At 59.1% G+C, this 18,041-nt stretch overlaps 1 protein-coding gene across 5 annotated transcripts in view; it reads left to right on the top strand.

Moving 5' to 3' along the window:
• The window catches only part of LOC105469770 (potassium voltage-gated channel subfamily Q member 1), a 402,068-nt gene that overhangs the window by 117,899 nt on the left and 266,128 nt on the right, over nt 1-18,041 (top strand). For all 5 annotated transcript variants that reach the window (XM_011721289.2, XM_011721290.3, XM_011721292.3 and 2 more), the window contains exons 3-6: nt 8,414-8,540; nt 9,104-9,182; nt 9,790-9,886; nt 10,605-10,745. In XM_011721289.2, coding sequence (XP_011719591.1) covers nt 8,414-8,540; nt 9,104-9,182; nt 9,790-9,886; nt 10,605-10,745 — 444 coding nt within the window. The remainder of the gene's footprint in view (nt 1-8,413; nt 8,541-9,103; nt 9,183-9,789; nt 9,887-10,604; nt 10,746-18,041) is intronic.

An 18,041-nucleotide genomic window follows, 5' to 3' on the forward strand; every position in this document is an offset into this window, starting at 1 on the left:
CAGTGGCTGGTGCATCTCACCTGGGCCTGGCCGGCTGTACTGTGGCGCCTGCCCCAGACCAGGCTACCTTGGGCAGGGTGGGGACTGGTGCTCTCTCGGGGGGTGGGGGTGAGGGGGGTGGTGAGTGTGGACTGAGGGCCCCAGCTGTGCCCAGCACGTCACCGGGGGCCCACAAGCTCTCAGCACAGGCTGGCGGCTGGGAGCAGCTGGCCACAGGCAGGCCCTGGGACAAAGGGCGCTTTGAGCCGCCTGAGTGCCTGCATCGCCCTCCGGCCAGCTGACCCTCCCGGGAGCCGAGACTGGCTCTCTCTGTGGCTTATCAGGGCCGGGCCGGCGTGGAGTTGGAACAGCTGGCCCCAGAGCCCGCCAGCCGGGCTCTATGCTGTGGGGACCACTGCCCCCACAGGGAAATGCCTGGCTCAGCGCAGGCCCAGCCCTCTGGCGTCCCAGCTATGGGAGGGGGTGAGACCCTAATCCCGGGTCCCCACAGCACCCTCAGCCTAACCCTGTGTCCACCCCTCTTCAGAGTCTCCAGGCCCCATCTTGGCCTGATGGAATCTCATTGTCTCCTAAAAAAGTGTGGGCACAGATCTCAGGCTTTTCGGGGGGTGGGTGGATTCCTGACTCCAGCGGAAGGTCCCCAGGCCTAAGTCTATGGGGCGCCTGGGAGGCCGGCTGTGTTTCTGCTTCCTTGACCCTGGCCCCTTCCACAAAGCTCAGCTCTGATCCTTGGTATTTAATCTTCATCTTCCAGCCCTCTTTAAAATTAAATTTCCTTTAAAGATACTGTAGAGCAGTAACATCAGAGACACCAAAATAGACAAAAGAGATAATAGAAGACTAATATCAGAGACGCTAAAGTCCTCGCGATAAGGGTCTGCGACGCTTCCTTTATTGTTTTGCAAAAAAAATCCATATATTTCATCCAGAAAGACAGGATGTGAGTGCAGCTGGTCAGAACCAGTTATTTCAGGCTGCCCTGCGATCGTTCCCATGTGATTGATTGACACAGGGACCTTCTCTCAGATCCTAAATTATGTGGTTCCGGCAGCATGGAACTTCAAAACACATTGAACCCCAGAAAATCTTCGCTATGATGCAGATTTGCTGGCTGATAAAAGCAAAACAATAGATAAGATGGCCAGATCGACCTTCAGCCTTCTCGGAGAACACTGGTTCAACAGCCGGTTGCAACACGTTTGAGCCAAAGTGCGACCTTTCCCCCCTCTGTTCACTCAGAGACTAAAAATCCCAGATAAGCACCTGCTTTGCTAAACCCTCGCTGGCCCTCCGGCTTTGGGCAGATCTCCTGTTTACGCTACCGTAACCCCACAACACCGGATACCAGCATGGGGCCGGCCTGCGGGGCCGTGTGTCTCCTCCTGTGTGACCTTGAGCTACCTTGAGCTTCCATTTTCCTTCCACACCACGCACTAATTTCCTCTGGGTTGAGGTTGAGGGTCCCAGGGTCTGTCTGCCTAATGACAAGATTTCAACCCAATAGTGAAGCCGTCAGCGGCAGTGACTGTGCTTTAGGGTGTCCCGTTGGCATCCAGGACCCCCTGTGAAGGATGGCCCTGAGCTCCATTCAGCATAAGTCTTGTCAACGATGAAACAAGATTAGGGGAATTTTACAGCTTGCCTGTGTTTTTCCTCCCAGGGCCCTTTGCACTGCCTGCTATTTGTTTTCTGTCTTCATCCTGAGAGGGCTCAAGGTCTGCGTGCCATTTTGCAATTGACAAATGACTTGCGCTTAGCTATTTTGTTTAATGCTGAACTAACAATAGTTAGTGAAGATTAAGAACTAAAGGCTCAAGGACAGCTACAGATGACCACAGCTGGAGTGTGGCAGATACTCGGGGCCGCTGGGTGGCCCTGAAGGTCCATAGAATCCTTTGGGAGACGTGACCCGCGGGAGCCCAGGTGAGCAACCGCCATGGGCCCGGGCCCCTCAAGGCACTCATTTCCGTATCAGAGAACACACATAACGTAAAATTCACCATTTCAGCCATTTCATAGCGTGCAATTTGGTGGCATTTAGTACATTCAGAAGGCAGTGCAACCAATACCTGTCTCTGGTTCCAGAGGTTTTTCATCACCTCAAAAGGAAAACCATCCCCATTGCCTTTCTCCCAGTTCCTGACAAACACATTCTTTTTTAAATTATGGTGAAATATAAGGCCAGGCGCAGTGACTCATGCCTGTAATCCCAGCACTTTGGAAGGCTGAGGCGGGCGGATCACCTGAGGTCAGGAGTTTGAGACCAGCTTGGCCAACATGGTGAAACCCCATCTCTACTAATAATACAAAAAAAGTTAGCCTGGTGTGGTGGTGCGCACCTCTAATCCCGGCTACTCAGGAGGCTGAGGCAGGAGAATCACTTGAACCCAGGAGGCAGAGGTTGCAGTGAGCTGAGATAGTGCCACTGCACTCCTGCCTGGGCAACAGAGTAAGACTCTATCTCAAAATAAAATAAAAGGAAAATGTGTTTTACCATCTTAACCCTTTTTAAGATCATAGTTCATTGCGACCGTCGCCACCATCCAGCTCCAGAGCTTTTTCCATCTTGTAAAACTGGTGAAAGTCTGTCCCCATTAAACACTCACTCCCTACTCCCCCTTCCCCAGCCCCTGGCACCCACCTTCTACTTTCTACCTCTGTGAATCTGACAACTGTAGCGACCTCACGTGAGTGGAAGTAGATAGTATTTGTCCTTGTGTAACTGGCTCGTTTCACTGAGAGTAATGTCTTCAAGGTTCCTCCATGTTGCAGCCTGTGTGAGAATTCTCTTCCTTTTTGAGGCTGAATCCTATCCCGTGGTATGGAGGGACCACATCTTCTGTCTCCGTCAGTGCGCTGAGGGTCACCGGGCTGGTTCCACTTTTTGGCTGTTGTGAATGGTGCTGCTGTGGACATGGGTGTGTGTGGATCTCCGTTAAAGAGACTGGGGACAGACTCCAAGGTGGAATTCCTGGGCCATACAGTCATTCTATTTTTTTTCGGGCATATTATTTAAATAGACTATTTGTTAGAGCAGTTTTAGGTTGGCCACAAAATCGAGAGACTGGTCGTTTCATGTTTTAAAGCAGCTGCAGCATTCTACCTCCCCCAGCAGCACACAAGGTCCCAACTTCTCCAGATCCTTGGGAGCACTTGTCACTCTGTTTGGGGTGGTAGCCGCCCTAGTGGATGAGAGGCGGCATCTCGTTGTGGTCTTGATTTCCCTGATGATTAGTGACACTGGGCACCTCTCCGTGTGCCTGTTGGCCATCTGTGTATCTTCTTCACAGAAATGACTGTCCAAGCCCTTTGCCTATTTTTAAGAAATTGAGTTGTTAGGAACTTTGGTTTTTTAAATAATTTTAAATCACACAAATAATACCCCCGAGAGCCAACTTATAACACGCCCCAGGATGGACATGGACTTGTGGTAGAATGGAGCTAGGGGTGCAGCATGGGATGGCTGGCTTGTGGGCAGGGGAAAGACCCATGGCCTATCTTGTTTTGGGGGGCAGGGACCCAGAAACCCATTGCTTTCAGGCCTTGCTAGAAGAGCACACAGTCGAACGAGTGGGTCCGATGTGGAGGGCAGTGGCATCAGCCAAGCTCCGGGGCGTTTCCTCCCATTTCTCATGTCTTTTCTGTTGTTTCTGTGAGGGGGTCTCAGGGAGGGGCAGAAACCACAGGGTTTGGCTTCCTGACCCTGAACATCCTTGTCCCCAGCCCCTCACTGGGTCTGGAGGAAGGAGGGTACGGTGGTCCTGGTGGCTCTTGTGCCTGCACCCGCCTTGGGGCCATCTGACACCCACACCCTCCCTCCAGGCCAGACCCAGCTCTCCAGCTGCCCACTAGATGACCACCAAGTCAGGGCGGCTGGTGGTGCTGACAGCTCTGTGAGGCCCAGGCCTGTCTTCCCCACCTCGCACCACAGGGCTGAGACACCTCCCTGTCCCCTGGCAGGGCTGGAGGCTCTGGAGTCTCTCTTGGTTACCCTCTCCCTCCTGGGGCTGCTTTTGCAGCCTGGTGTCCTTGTCTCATGTCTGGGTCCCCTTAGCCAAGGGTCCTCCAGCCTTTGTCCTGTACCCACTTGTCCGGCAGTAACACCGTTTCCAGAACCACCACCATGCCCAGGTCGTGTCTGTGCATGAAAGTGGTCAGCCCTCCATGGCAGGCCTGGCCTCACCTGCCAGTGTCCTCTCCCACACCTGAGGATACCTGTACCTTGTCCCGGAGACCGGGGGGGGTGGCTCTCTCTGCCATGGACACCAGCCTTCCCTCCCCTAAGCTGCGGGTGACCTGACCTAGCCGAGCCTGGCTTTCCGCCTCTGTAAAATGTGAACAGAGGCCACCACCCCCATTATGTGGGTCTGTGTTTGTTCTGTGCACGTCTCGGTGCCCAGCTCTGAGGCCCTTTTGTCCATGAAGCCATCCGCAGCCAGGAGGCGGCCTTGCTTTAGTCTGAAGGAGAGTGACCAGGGTGGGAGGGGCCTCTGTGTCCCTTTGGTCTGTTTGTGGTCTCAGTGGAGAGCAAGGACGGCTCTTTTTCTCGTATCTGTGGGGCAGAGCTCAGGGCCGCACTCCTTCAGCGTCCCGGGCCATTGAATCCTTGACCCCGGGGGGCTTGCAGGCGCCACATAGATCTTGTGAGAGACGCTTTATGGGGCTGGACGATCCTGGGTGCCCCTCAGAGAAGGGCCTGGGGCTGGCCCTGTTATCAGTGGGGGAGTCAGGAAGTACCCCTGGTTCTGCATGTGTAGTGGGTGGGCCTCTCAGAGGGGCTGGGGGTGGGGGTGCTGAGCTGGCCTGGGAAGGGTGGGTGGGATAACCTTGGCGGTGGAATGGGGGAGGGAGAGAGCGCTCCAGACACAGGGCCCTGAGGAGGCAGGGGCACCCCAGGGAATGGGGGGCACCTGGGGCCCATGGGAGGCTCTGGGGGAGACTGGGCTGTGAGCCCCCGGGAAGGAGGCCTCAGGGACAGCCCTAGACTCTGACCCTCAGTGTGGACAGCAGGAGCTATGGCAGTTGCTTAAACAAGGCGGGCAAGGGAGAAGTGCCAAATGCATGCAGGTTCTGGGGAGGAGCTTGAGGCCCCTTTAGTTCACCTTTGGAGCTTAGAGCCAAGTCTGCAAATACAGATGAACCCAGGGTTAGGAGGGTGGCTAGGGCATCACCCACCTGGGGTCTGGACTGCTGGAGCCAGGGGGAGGCCTGCCATTCTGTGAACCTGCTTTAGACTGGGGCTGTGGTCCTGTGAATCAGGGATGGGCCATGGCATGGTGTGGGGGACTAGCCCTCCTCCCTGTCCCCAGCTGAGTGTGAGCTCCCTGGGGTCTCGCTGTGGCCTTGGCCCTGGGTGTTGTCCCGCACAACCCAGGAGAGCGTTTGAGGCTCATGGTGGTGGAGATAGTTTTATCTCTGAGCAAACATTCCATCTTGCCGTTTCCAGCTTAGAGATGGTGAAGGGACTTTTCCTTTGCTCTTTCCTGGCCTGCCAATAGCACCAGCCTAATTAACCCAACAAGCGGGGCCTCCCCAGCCACGGAGCCTTGCACGCCCTCCCACATCCAGCTGGATTTGGGGATCAGCGTTGTTTTTAATTATTTCTCCCACCTTGTCCCACAGGCAGGAGTCCTGCCATCTCAGAAGGCCGGCCCCTAAACAGGTTCCCTGAGTGTTAGGTCAAGACAACTTTAGAAAGTCACGCAGTTATCCACAGCAATCCCTAATAGTTACTTATTTATTTCAAGGTATAACATAAGACACACCTAGCACTTCAGACCTGCCTAGGACATGGCTGGAGAAGGTATTTAAGTAATTTTTAAAGTGCATCAAAACAAGGTCAGGCACGGTGGCTCACGGTTATAATCCCAGCACTTTGGAAGGCCGAGGCGGGCGGATCACCTGAGGTCAGGAGTTTGAGACTAGCCTGGCCAACATGACAAAACCCCGTCTCTACTAAAAAAAAATACCAAAAATTAGCCAGGCATGGTGGCAGGCGCCTATAGTCTCAGCTACTCAGGAGGCTGAGGCAGGAGAATTGCTTGAACCTGGGAGGCCGAGGTTGCAGTGAGCCGAGATCACGCCACTGTACTCCAGCCGAGATCACGCCACTGCACTCCAGCCTGGGTGACAGAGCGAGACTGTCTCAAAAATAAATAAATCATAAATAAATAAAGTGCATCAAAACAGGAAAAACCCTGCTAAGGACCAGTCTGCGGGGTGTTGTCTGGGTCAGCAGAGCTGGGCTGGGAGCCGCTACGCCTCCCCACCGAGGCCACCAGCAGTCGGGTGAGCTGGTCTCTGTGCCATCATGGGCACCTTGTCTCAGCTCCAGGGACTTGGAGCTCCGTGTTTCTGTGGCCTTTTTCATGATGACTAAACAAAGGCAGGCGTTATGGTGTCCAGGCCTGGTCTCCCTAAAGGGCAAGTTCTCAGAAGCAAAGACCGATGAGACAGAGCTCCTGCTACCAGAGAGCTCTAGGCCGGCTCATTGGAAGAGTCATGTATTTGTTCCTTCGTTCGTTTGTTCAGCATGTCCATGTTGAGCACTGATTGGAGCAGGTCCTGTTCTGGGGCCTGGGAAATGGGGGTGGGTAAGACCAGGGAGCTTAGCCGGACCTCAGCCTAGAGCCCTGGTCCCCAGGAGCTGAAGACAGAGGTGGGACCCAAACCCCACCATGAGGCCACAGAGCCTGCAGGTGTTCACACCTTTTGTTTTGTGTGTGTGTGTGTGTGTTTTTGTTCTTTTTTTTTTTTTTTTTTTTTTTTCATCCAGGCTGGAGTGCAATGGAGCAATCTCGGCTCACTGCAACCTCCGCCTCCCGGGTTGAAGCGATTCTCCTGCCTCAGCCTCCTGAGTAGCTGGGATTAGAGGCATGCGCCACCATGCCCAGCTAATTTTTGTATTTTTAGTAGAGACGGGGTTTCACCATGTTAGTCAGACTGGTCTTGAACTCCTGACCTCGTGATCCGCCCACCTCAGCCTCCCAAAGTACTGGGATTACAGGCGTGAGCCCCTGCGCCCGGCCCACACCCTTTCTTTACCTTGCACCCCTGCCATCTCCCGTATGCACCCGACTGCACACACCCCGACCCCTGAAGGACCTGACGTCATGAGCCTAAAACATTTTTCCAAAAGGAAGGCAACTAAGCTCCCAGCCTGTCTCCCCTTATCCATTGGGCTTGCCGCAAACACATGCTGGATGGTGTCAGTATCATTCCATCCTAATTAATAACATTTGGGAGCCAGCGATGGCAGTGTCCAGCTGACCGCTCATAGTAGACTCCCTGGTGGGGGTGTGGCACGTGAGCAAGGCCAGCCACTGTCACCCAGTGGGAGCAGAAGTCCCCTCCAGGGCCCGGCTTCTGAGGGAGGACAGGCAGGAGTCTGCCGGAAGTGGGCCTGAGACGCTGTATGCCTGTGGCTTTGTGGCTTTGTGTGGCTAGTGCCTCTCACATGTGGGGGCTGTTTTCATCTTCCAGCCACACATACCTTCCCCAAGGGCCTCCCATACACCCCGGCTGCCTGGGCGCTGGGCTCGAGCCTGCAGGTGGCCGCCATGCTTTGAGTGTCACAACGGGCTGCACTTCACATGAAAGCTGCATTTTGGCAATAAGTCTCCGCGAAAGCCCACTGAGCCTGGCACTGCTGCATCCACACTTTACAGCCGAGGAAACTGAGGCCCAGGTTCCCACTTCTGTGCCTAGGGGGTGGGATCCAGCTCCGAGCGTCTTCTTCCCACTCCTCCAGGAACCTCAGCCCTCTGGTGTCGGTGGAGTTGAGGAGGTGTTGGGGTGTAGAGGGGCCAGGTGACTCCCTATAAGGGCAACGTGGTCCAGAGGCTGCCCCTACCCCGGGTATACCAGACTCAAAGGCCAGCTGTGAGGTTTTCCAGGGCTGGATCTGGTGGGAAAATGCTTCTCATGGAGGGCGCCCGGGGTTCCTGGCGTGGGACCCCCTCTGTCCCAGGCTGGGGTTCCTGGCGTGGGACCCCCTCTGACCCAGGCTGGGGTTTGTGGTGTGGGGGTTCCTGGCGTGGGACCCCCTCTGACCCAGGCTGGAGTTCCTAGTGTGGGGCCTCCTCTGACCCAGGCTGGAGTTCCTGGTGTGGGGCCTCCTCTGACCCAGGCTGGAGTTCCTGGTGTGGGGCCTCCTCTGGCCTGGGTGGTCCTGGCCTGAGAGCTGCAGCCTCACCTGGGCTCCACGCCTGTGGACGTGAGCTGAAGCTGCTCGGCGCTCCAGGGCCTCTGTGCACAGGCATCGCCATCCCCAGCAGGCCAGGACCTGGGCCTGCTGTTCTCAGGGTGTCCTTCAGTGGAGGCTCCAGCATGGCTGGGTTCAAACAGGTTGCAGGGTCTGAAGCCACTCAAGGCCGAGCCTGCCTGCAGTGAGCGCCCCACTCTGTCGCTGCAGGAGATCGTGCTGGTGGTGTTCTTTGGGACAGAGTACGTGGTCCGCCTCTGGTCCGCCGGCTGCCGCAGCAAGTACGTGGGCCTCTGGGGGCGGCTGCGCTTTGCCCGGAAGCCCATTTCCATCATCGGTGAGTCATGCCTGCCCTGTGGAGGTCACGCCCAGGTTTCCAGACCAGGAATGACCCCCACCTCATGATCCCCACCAGATGGAGTCCCCTAAGGACGGGGGAACCCCAAGGCCAGCAGCGGGTGACTGCCCAGGACCCAGCATAGGAGCATTGGCAGCCCTCAGCCACCAAGATGCTAACATGGTGTTGGGAGTAGGGGGTTGGTCCCTTACAGATTCCCATGAGCCCTTGCAGCCCAGCATAGCTTCACGGTGGGCCAGTCGCCCTCGGCGGCCTGAGAGCCATGGTCCAGGCCTAAGGCCCTGCCCTTTCTGGTCCCTTGCAGGGCTCAGCACAGGGCCCAGGAAGGGCTGGGGGCTCCACATGACCAGGATAGAGGTTGGGTCTCTCAGTTTAGACGCTGCCTGTCTCCCTATCCGAGATGTCCCCATGTCCCTGGTCATCAGGGCCTGACCCGCCTGACTGGCAAGCCCCTTCCCCAGATGAGAGCAGGGCGTGTGCTCTTCCCCGGGATCCTGGCTGTGACGACCACAACAAGCTCCCCCCTCTCCTGTACTCCACAGACCTCATCGTGGTTGTGGCCTCCATGGTGGTCCTCTGCGTAGGCTCCAAGGGGCAGGTGTTTGCCACATCAGCCATCAGGTGCGTCTGTGCCATGAGCTCTCCCTGCCATGCCAACCTGCCCCGAGCACCCCTCCTGAGCCGTGGGTGGTCTCGTGCCCCATCCGCCTTGCTCTGATGCAAGGTGCCCTGGTGCCCGCTGCCCCTGGGGACACTGAGCCATGTGCTGGGGTGGGTGGAGCAGGGTAGGTGCGGGCAAGTGTGGAGGGCACGGCTCAGACTCAAGATGCCTCAGGCAGCCCTAGGCTCTGGCCCAACGCCAGCGCCTCTGAGCTTCCAGGGCTTGGGTTGTAACCTGACCATCTGGGCACATAGCCTGCCCATCTGCAAACTGGGGTGACCCCAGGGGCTCCCCCAGAAGGCATTCTAGGGACTGAGGGAATCTGGAGGTACCTGGTCGACCCCCAGCCCCAGCCCTGTGTGAGCAGATTCAGAGCAGACTCTGGGGGGGCTGCACCTGGGAGGGAAATTCCGAGGCCCCTGTCGGGATGGATGTATATCTGGCCTCCTCACCCAGAGTGGGCGCCCGGCAGGGGCAGGGACACCCATGCCATCGGCCACCCCCAGGCCCGGAGTGAACACCTGAGCACAGCCTGGCTCCCTCAGCCCCACACCATCTCCTTCCCAGGGGCATCCGCTTTCTGCAGATCCTGAGGATGCTACATGTCGACCGCCAGGGAGGCACCTGGAGGCTCCTGGGCTCCGTGGTCTTCATCCACCGCCAGGTGGGTGGCCCAGGTTGGGGGTGCGGGGCCCGGGTTGGGGGCAGGATGGAGGGAGCAGAGCAGCTCACGCTAGGACAGCTTGAGATGCGCTGAGGCCCTGGGGGTCGGTGGGTGCCCAGGCGCAAGGGTACCTGAACGGGGCCCAGGATCTCAGAGCAAGCCTAAGCCTGAGCCCAGCTTGGATGCTCACCCCAGCCGGGTGCCGGTGACCCTGGCCTACCAGGCTGATGTGCTCACCTTCCTCTGAGCTGGGGGCAAAAGAAGACAGAAAGTCAGAAATGAAAAACCCAGGCAAATCAGGAACCCGGTCAAGGCGGGGACACCCGCACCCCTTCCCGAGGGCTGCGCCCGGATGGGCTCAAGCTGCACCAGCCCTTGGCTCTGTGGGGTGAGGGGACCCTTCCTCTCCCTGGGGATCTCCTGGGTCCTGGTCCATTCTTGGTTCTGTCATGTGGCAGGAAAGAGAGCCGGAGCCTGCTGCGGTCCAGACGGTGGGCCTGGGGCAACCCCAGGGCTGATCCTCATTCTAAGGGTAACCCCCACCTGCCACTTACTGGATGAGGAGTGGGTTATATTGAAGCCGGCCCCACACATGTGAACCACGCTAGAGCGGCATAGGACGCCCAGTAATCGCTGGGACTCACTGCCTTAGGTGTCTGCACAGGAGGCTCCCAGCCTACAGTTCCTGGAGCCCGACACTGTCTGTTTTCTGGCCTAGGAGCTGATAACCACCCTGTACATTGGCTTCCTGGGCCTCATCTTCTCCTCGTACTTTGTGTACCTGGCTGAGAAGGACGCGGTGAACGAGTCAGGCCGCGTGGAGTTCGGCAGCTACGCAGATGCGCTGTGGTGGGGGGTGGTAAGTCGGAAACTTCCAGGCATGGGGACAGGGGCAGCTGGGGCTGAAGAGGTGACAGAACACCAGGGCACTGGTGTCTCGAGACTTCAGGCCTTGTTGGCAGGGGCTTCTCACCTGTGTGCTCACAGGCCTCTGTCCACAAACCTGCGCTTGGAGCCGCTGTCATGGGTCCCCACACTCAGTGTCGAGTCCTTCGGCATCACTGTCTTGAAGTTCTGAATGTCTCGTCTTTGAACTTGAGATTTGAGAGGGAAGTTGGAGTGGTCACTGGAGTGTGTGTTGGGGGCTTAGCGGTCTTGGCTCCCCCATGGCTCTGCCTCCCACCATCAACCTAGGCTGCCCATTCTCTGCCTCCACCCCGGCCCTCACCCTGGCAGGGCCCCAGGAGAGCGGCGTCAGATGCATACCTCCCGTGTCTCTGAGGGTCCGCACAGGGCCTGTGAGTGCCCCTGTCCCCAAGGAGCCAGAGAGCAAACAGGAAGGACCACGATGGCTCAAGAGACCCCAGCAGAGATCAGAGAGCCCCCGTGTTTCCAGTGGATGCTGGGCCTGCAAGTTCTGGAGCCGGCCCTGGGCAGTGGTGACGTAGGTGCAGCTGAGCTGGGGGGGAGCAGGGACCCGGCCTGTGGGCCCAGAGGCTGCCCCTGGCTGTGAAAGTGGGTTCCAACCACCTAGAGCAGCCCAGGAGCCTTGGGGAAGTGGGTGTGCAACAGGCGGATCCCCGCACCGGAACACCAAGCCACCCAAAGCTCCGTGAGCCTGCACAGGAAGGGTGGGGCAGGGTGTCTCAGGCCGAGTCTGTGGCGGCTTCCTTGAGGGAGTCAGGCTTGCACGTGGGAGAGGGAGATGTTCCGATGAGGATGCAGCTGCAGGAATCAGGGCGCGCCCTCCTAGCTGCAGGCTCCCTGAGTCCCATGTCACTGGCCTGTGGGCCCAGCAGCAGTTTCTCACGGCTCAGAGGACGTTGGTTGTGGCATTTTTAGGGGCAGGCCCAACTTGCCAGTGTCCCTCTGGGAGCTGGTGGTTGCTTTCAAATCCTCCAGTGAAAGCTGGCGTTTATATACACATGGAGCTTGAGGGTTGCTTCTAGGGGGAACACGTGGGTACCCTGAGGGGAGCAGCTGGCTGGAGGCCAGAGTGCGGGGAGGGAGTGACTCCATCCCATCTCCCCCCACAGCTGCAGGGCCGGGTGGGCCATCCAGAGGCCACCAAGGCCCAGGGTGGCACCATCACACCTTGGGGAGTGACCTTGGGTGGGGGCCGGGAAGCCCAAATGCCAAGGTGACGGGGTGCCCCCTGCTCTGCCGCCACAAGCCTGCCCCCGCGTCTGCCCTTGTCTACTGACCTCCGGACTCACTCAGCCGGATAACAGGTCAGATGGGATCGTGGTAGCAACAGGGGCTGGGGCTGTGGAGGAGGCCATCGAAGCCCACATAGGGTGGGAGCCAAGGCCTGCAGGCCACACGGGCTGGAGGTGGGGCGGGCAGGGCATCCGTGGGCAACACATGCTGGTGGTGCCAGGACCCAGTCTGTCTGCCCCGAGTTCTCCTTCCAGAAAGGACCAGCCTTGCTGGCTCTTGGGCCCCCCGACCACCATCAGAGCCTATCTAGGCGGGACGAGAAGCCTCCCAGTGGCTCCCCAGGCAGGCGCATGTCCCTGTGATTGCTGTGCCTCGTCCCTCCCCCACCGCGTCCCCCATGAGGCCAGACACTCAGCAGTGGCTCCTGACATAGGCAGAGTCAGCAGGTTTTCTGGAAGCTTCCAAAGTGCTGCACTGCTCAGGGATGGCAGGGGCATGCTGACACAACTCCTGGGTTGGGGCAGGCCCCAGTTTTGGCCTCTTCCCGCCTTCCTAGGGGCCTGTGTCCCCGAAGGCCCCAGTGTGGCAGGCCTGGGCAGGTTTGGGCAGAAGGGCCCAGCCCCCTGGCGGGAGCCTGCCGGCAGTGAGTGTGGCTGGGTAGGGCCTGCTCGGGGGATGGACTGCCCAAAGCCAGGAGAGTTCCCAGGAGGCTGGTGGCAAGGTGGGCAGTGAGGAGTGGCGGTGTGGCGGAAGCCAGTGGATACTGGCCCCGGAACGGCTGATAAGCAGTGCCCAGCCTTCGGTGCTGTCCTGCCTGCCTTCCTGGCCGCCCACTGGAGCTATGGACGGCAGACGCTACTCCCCAGCCCCCCAGCCCGCGGCAGAGCGGCGCTCCCACTCCCACACCTGTGCAAACATCCGCTCGCTGGCCGGGAACACGGCCCCTTTGTGCCCGGCTTGGCATCAGTGCCCCGGCCCGCACTGTCAGCTGCAGCCTGAGCCTCGGCCATCGCGCGCCCTGGCCTGGCCATTGTTCCCGCCGGGCCCTGCGCCCCTGGTCGCCCTGGGCCCCCCGCCGCCCGGGGCTCTGGGGCAAACAGCTTCCATTCAGCTGCCCTGCAGCTGTCTGGGGGGAGCGGCCCCTGAGGCCTGAGTTATGGGCTGTGTTCCTGGCGTTTCTCGGACAAACAGAACTTGAGAAATGCAAGAAGGGGCAGCCCAGATGGGGGCTTTTAAGCCAGTTTTGCCAATTTGTAACTGCGCCCTGAGCAGTTGTTTTCTTTCAGCTCCTTTGTCCTGCTTCCTTCACTCCACTGGGGAGGAAAGCACGCCCCCGCCGGCCAGGCAGCCAGTCCTGCTCCATGTCCGTCCGTCCGTCCGGGCTGCCACCGGCCCTTACTGGGTGGGAGGTGGCTTCCTGGAGGCCAGGCCATTCTGAACATCATGCTACATCTGCCCCAGGCCTTGCCTGGACTCTGTGGACTCCTCACCCCTCAGACACACCCTGAGAGGGTGCTGGAGCTGCCACAACAAAGTCCTCGAACTGCTGGGCCCAGAGCAACAGAAACGCACGAGCTCTAGAGGCCAGAGCCCGAAGCGAGGTGTGCGCAGGGCCGGCCCCTCCGAAGGCTCAGGGAGAACTTTCCTCCCCTCTCCCAGTGGCTGGAGACTCCAGGCGTGCCCGGTGTGCGGCCGCCTCATTCCTCCGTGTCAGGCCCTGTCTCTCAGGAGGACACTGTTGGCTTTAGAGTCCACCCAGGTGATCCAGGAGGAGCTCATCTTGATTGAATCTTCAAAGAGCCTATTTCCAAATATCACATTCTGTGGGGCCAAGTGACTATGAATTAGGGGGGATGCAGTCCAGCCTAGGACAGTGGGTGGCCCAGGTGGGCTTCCTGGGAAGGTCTCTCCCCTTGCCAGCTGTCCAGTGAAGGTGCCAGCTCAGTGGCTGAGTGTCCCCTCCTGTCCCCTTCCCCAGGGTGGGGATACCCAACTTGGATGTGAGAACTCCCGGATCCCCTAAGTGTGGCGCCTGCCCTGGCTGCTGAGGCGTTTGGGGAGAATTTAAGACTTTTCTTTGCCCTTGGAACAAAATGCGTTTGTTTGTGTTAAAGTTTGAGTGGTGGGAGAAGCACTTGCAAACACGGGCTTCTCTGTTCAGCGCCTGGGGGTCTCTAAAAACAGGAGGCTGCCGGGCTGTTTACCCCTCTGCATCTAAATTTAGAATTGAGAGTAAAAAAACTGGAACCCCATTCCTACATTTCAGCCGCCTTTTGAAGTGGAATCTCACTGCCTGCCGTTCACTCTCTCCTCACCTGGAGGCTCCAAAGACTCCCCCCTCCCTGGCAATGCTGCACCCTGGCGGGGCAAGGCCAGACGGGGCTGGGGGCTGGTGCAAGGGTGTGCGTGAGGGCAGGGCCTCCCAGGCAGTCACAGGCAAGCCCTGTTGGCACTGCCCAGCGGGAGGGGTGGTGTCAGGAATTGCTGGGGAAACCAAGGCACTGTGGGCTGAGGCGCAGCAGGACTCGGCCCCCAACTGAGCACCTGGATCAGGGTTCTTCCTCCTCCTGGAGTTCCATGCAAAGGGGAACGAATTCAGCCGCCCTACTAAGTGGGCCTGGGGACAGAGGCAGAGTACACACCTGCTGCGTGCCTCAGTTTCTCCATCTGCACATGGGAGACAGCAATCCATCTCCCAGGGCCAATGTGGGGCCCGCGGCGCAGGCTGCTGAGGACTGTAGTCCCAGAGGCTGCAACCGATCCCTTTGCTGTGGTGACTTTCCCTGGACCGAAAAGGCCTCCTGGTGAGGCTGGGTCTCCATTTGTGGACTCACTGTTGAGGCGTGTGGCTTGCGGTCCTGCTCTGTGCCAGGCACTGGCAGGGGTTCGGGCAGCCCTGTCTTGCTCTCTCTGTCACGGTCAGGAGCAAGAAGCATGGTGTGAGCTGGTGCTGGCCTGTGGTGGTTCACAGGTGGCCATGGGACACACCACTGGGGTGTCCCTGCAAGACTGTCTCCGCGCGGGAGCAGGGAAGCCTCCCTGAGGTGATGTCTGAGCTGAGACCTCAGGACACAGTCACCTGGGCCACCTTCGGGCAGGGTGCTGAGCCTGACTGTACCTCGGGGAAGACGCGGCCTGGGGCCTGGGTGCCATGGGGGTGTTGACGGTTTCACCACCAGCCCGTGTGTGGGGCTCCGGGCTTCATGAGTGAAGAGAGGACCCCGTGTGATGGGGAGGCCTGGCCCTCATGAATTTGTGTTCGTTTATTTACTTTCTCCTGCTGAAAGGAAGCGGGTTTATTTTGGGGTGTGTGTTTGCTTTTGCTTTTACCCTGAGAGTTTGCGAGCCTGCTGGCTTGTTCCCCCACCCCCACGTGGCGGCGTCAGCCCCTTTATAGCTCTTCCTGAAAGCCAGGCCAGAGTCTCCAGGGCGGCCCCACGGGGGCTGGGCGAATCTTCGGAATGTGCTGGGCGTCCCCTCGGAATGTGAGTGCCTGGCCTGTTAGAGCCCCAGGACTGCTGGCCCCACCCTTCTCTGCCCCAGAGACAGTCCTGCCTCCCACCCAGGGGCCTCCCTCTGTCCGTGGCTTCCCCTTCCCCAGGCCACCCCCCTAGGCGCCTCTTCTCCAACTTTGTTGGCCCTGCTGTCCGTAGTATCACCCCGGTCAGGGGGCCCTGTCCTGCCCTGTCCTGAGGAGTGCATGTCTCTGAGCCCTGCATGGGGGGGAGCCCACCAGCTAGCAGAGGCTCTAGACAGGCTCTAGACTGGGTCTTTAAGTCTGCAAGGGGCACCAAAGCACTTTACAAATTCCAGGAGTGAGTGACAGGCTGGCCACATGCCAAACCCTAACCCAGCAGGCAGCCCGTGAGAAGTGTGTTGTGACCATGCACCTTCCCAAGAGGGGGAAATTGAGGCACAGAACAGGCTGGGGCTTTGCCTGAGGCCAGATGGACAGGGTGAGAACTGCCCCCACACTCAGAACCATGGTGCCAGCCCAGCCTTGCCAGCAGGGCAACCACAGGACTGCCAGGCAAGGCAAGGGTGCCAGGTGGGGCCCGAGGCCCTCACTCACAGGGCATTGTCCTACATCCCTTGGAACCACTGAGACAGGCATCGTGCCACGAGAGGGGACACCTGCCTGGACCTCTGTGTGCTCAGCCTACTGGGGGCACTGAGACTGAGGGTGCAGCTCTGGGAGATCCTGCATGGGCTTCCTGCTAGGCCCTGGAGAGGGGACCAGGCCTGGGAGGGCATCCTTGGCCCAGAGCCTCCATGAAGAGCCAGGGGGCCTCCTCATGGCTGGGGCCCCAGCACAGCAACCTAGGAATGGCTGTGGCCGCATGGGATGTCCCGGAGCCCCTGCCACCCTCCCTGGAGCTGTGGGGCTAAGCTTGGGTGCTGCACTCTCCTGACTCCATCCTCGAGTGCCTCCTCACGGGCAGGCTGGGCCCTCGAGGCTGGGCAAGGTCTAGGCCTGCAAGGCTGAAGCAGCCTCAGCCCATCTCTGCCTTCGCGGGCCACAGCGGGGAGCGTGGGTCCTGCAGGCCTTGGTCCAGCTGTCTGCCTGGACACTTTCTAATGGGAAGCCCTCAACACAGTGATTGCCCAGCCTCAGTTTCCTCCTCCGTAGATGATCTTGACCTGAGGGTGCCAGCTGGGGTGTGACACCTCTGGGCTACCTCCTGCTCCCGCTCTTGACCACCCCTCCCTCTGGACAGACGACCACCACCTCTCCAGCCAGGGCCACCCCTTCCTTCTGGGCAAATGACTACCGCGTCTCCAGCCGGGGCCAGTGAGCTCTGGGAGCCAGGGCTTGGCGTGTGGCTGGAGCTCAGGTTTCTGGGCTGGCCTCAGTCATCCCCTTGAGGCCAGCCTTGAGGAGGCTGCTTCCGAAAGGAGGGAATAGAATCCCAGTGCTCCTCAGGGCGGAAAATGGGGAACTAGAAGGCTCCCCATGCCTCCCGCCCCTTCACACGGGAGTGAAGGCACAGGCCAGCAGGAGGGTGGGGGAACGTGCTGACCAGTGGGGTGTGGGTTCCCCGCGCGCCCCCACAGTTCCTGCCATGGGTGTGACTTTGTGTGCCTCGTGCGACTGGCGCCCTGGCGAGAAGCTGTCACCCAGGAGACAGACATGTGGATCTGCATTCCAGGTGGCGGGCCATCAGGGACTAATCCCCAGCATGGTGACCATAAAACAGCCCATTCCTGAGCTGCTTGTGTCTGAATGTAGGAAAAACAAACAGGTCTGCAGGGAGGGGCCTTTTCCTTGTTAACTTGAGAAGGAGGGTCTGGGCCGGGTCTGGGCAGACGGGCAGGCGGACAGGGCGAAGGTGGGGTCCTGGAACTACATCCGGCTGTTTGTGTGCTCTCCACAGTGGGCAGACACCCAGGGGCACTTCTGGGGCTGGCCTTTCTCTCCGGCTGGGGGCACCCCTGGCTTCTACGGACTACCCAGCCAGCCAGCCAGCCAGCAGGCGCCCACGTGCACCCATCTCAGCCCCAGGAGGTGACGCCCCCACCCTCAGCAGGTCTCGTCTGTTTGGGGGCAGGTTTGGGAGGTGGTCTCGGGTGTCCTTACCTGAGCAGGTGGCCACCTCACCTGCTCGCCTGACCCCAGCTCCACTCTGGCTTCCAGGCCAGCCCTACTCCATTCCACCTTCATCATGGAGTTTCTGTATTCGATTTTTAAGTAAATCAAAATATGGTATTTTCATTTAAAAAGTAATGATTCTAAATATTTTTAAATAATTTAATGTTATTATTAAAATGACATTTAATACACCAGCCCCTGCTATTTGTTCTGATGCCTGAGTTTGCTGGCGCCCCTTACGCTTGGCACCCAAGGCACGAACACCTTGCTGGCGTCCCCCAGCCGCCTGCTGCCTGGCCCCCCTACAGCCCAATTCCTGCCTCTCAGCCTATCTTGGGTTTGTCACCGGCCTCCTCGGGAGGCAGCCGTGCCCAGGCCTCTTGGTCTCAGGGCCCCTTGGCGCCC

The sequence above is a fragment of the Macaca nemestrina genome, chromosome 12 (assembly GCF_043159975.1).
Source record: "Macaca nemestrina isolate mMacNem1 chromosome 12, mMacNem.hap1, whole genome shotgun sequence".
In the NCBI taxonomy this organism is placed as follows: Eukaryota; Metazoa; Chordata; class Mammalia; order Primates; family Cercopithecidae; genus Macaca; species Macaca nemestrina.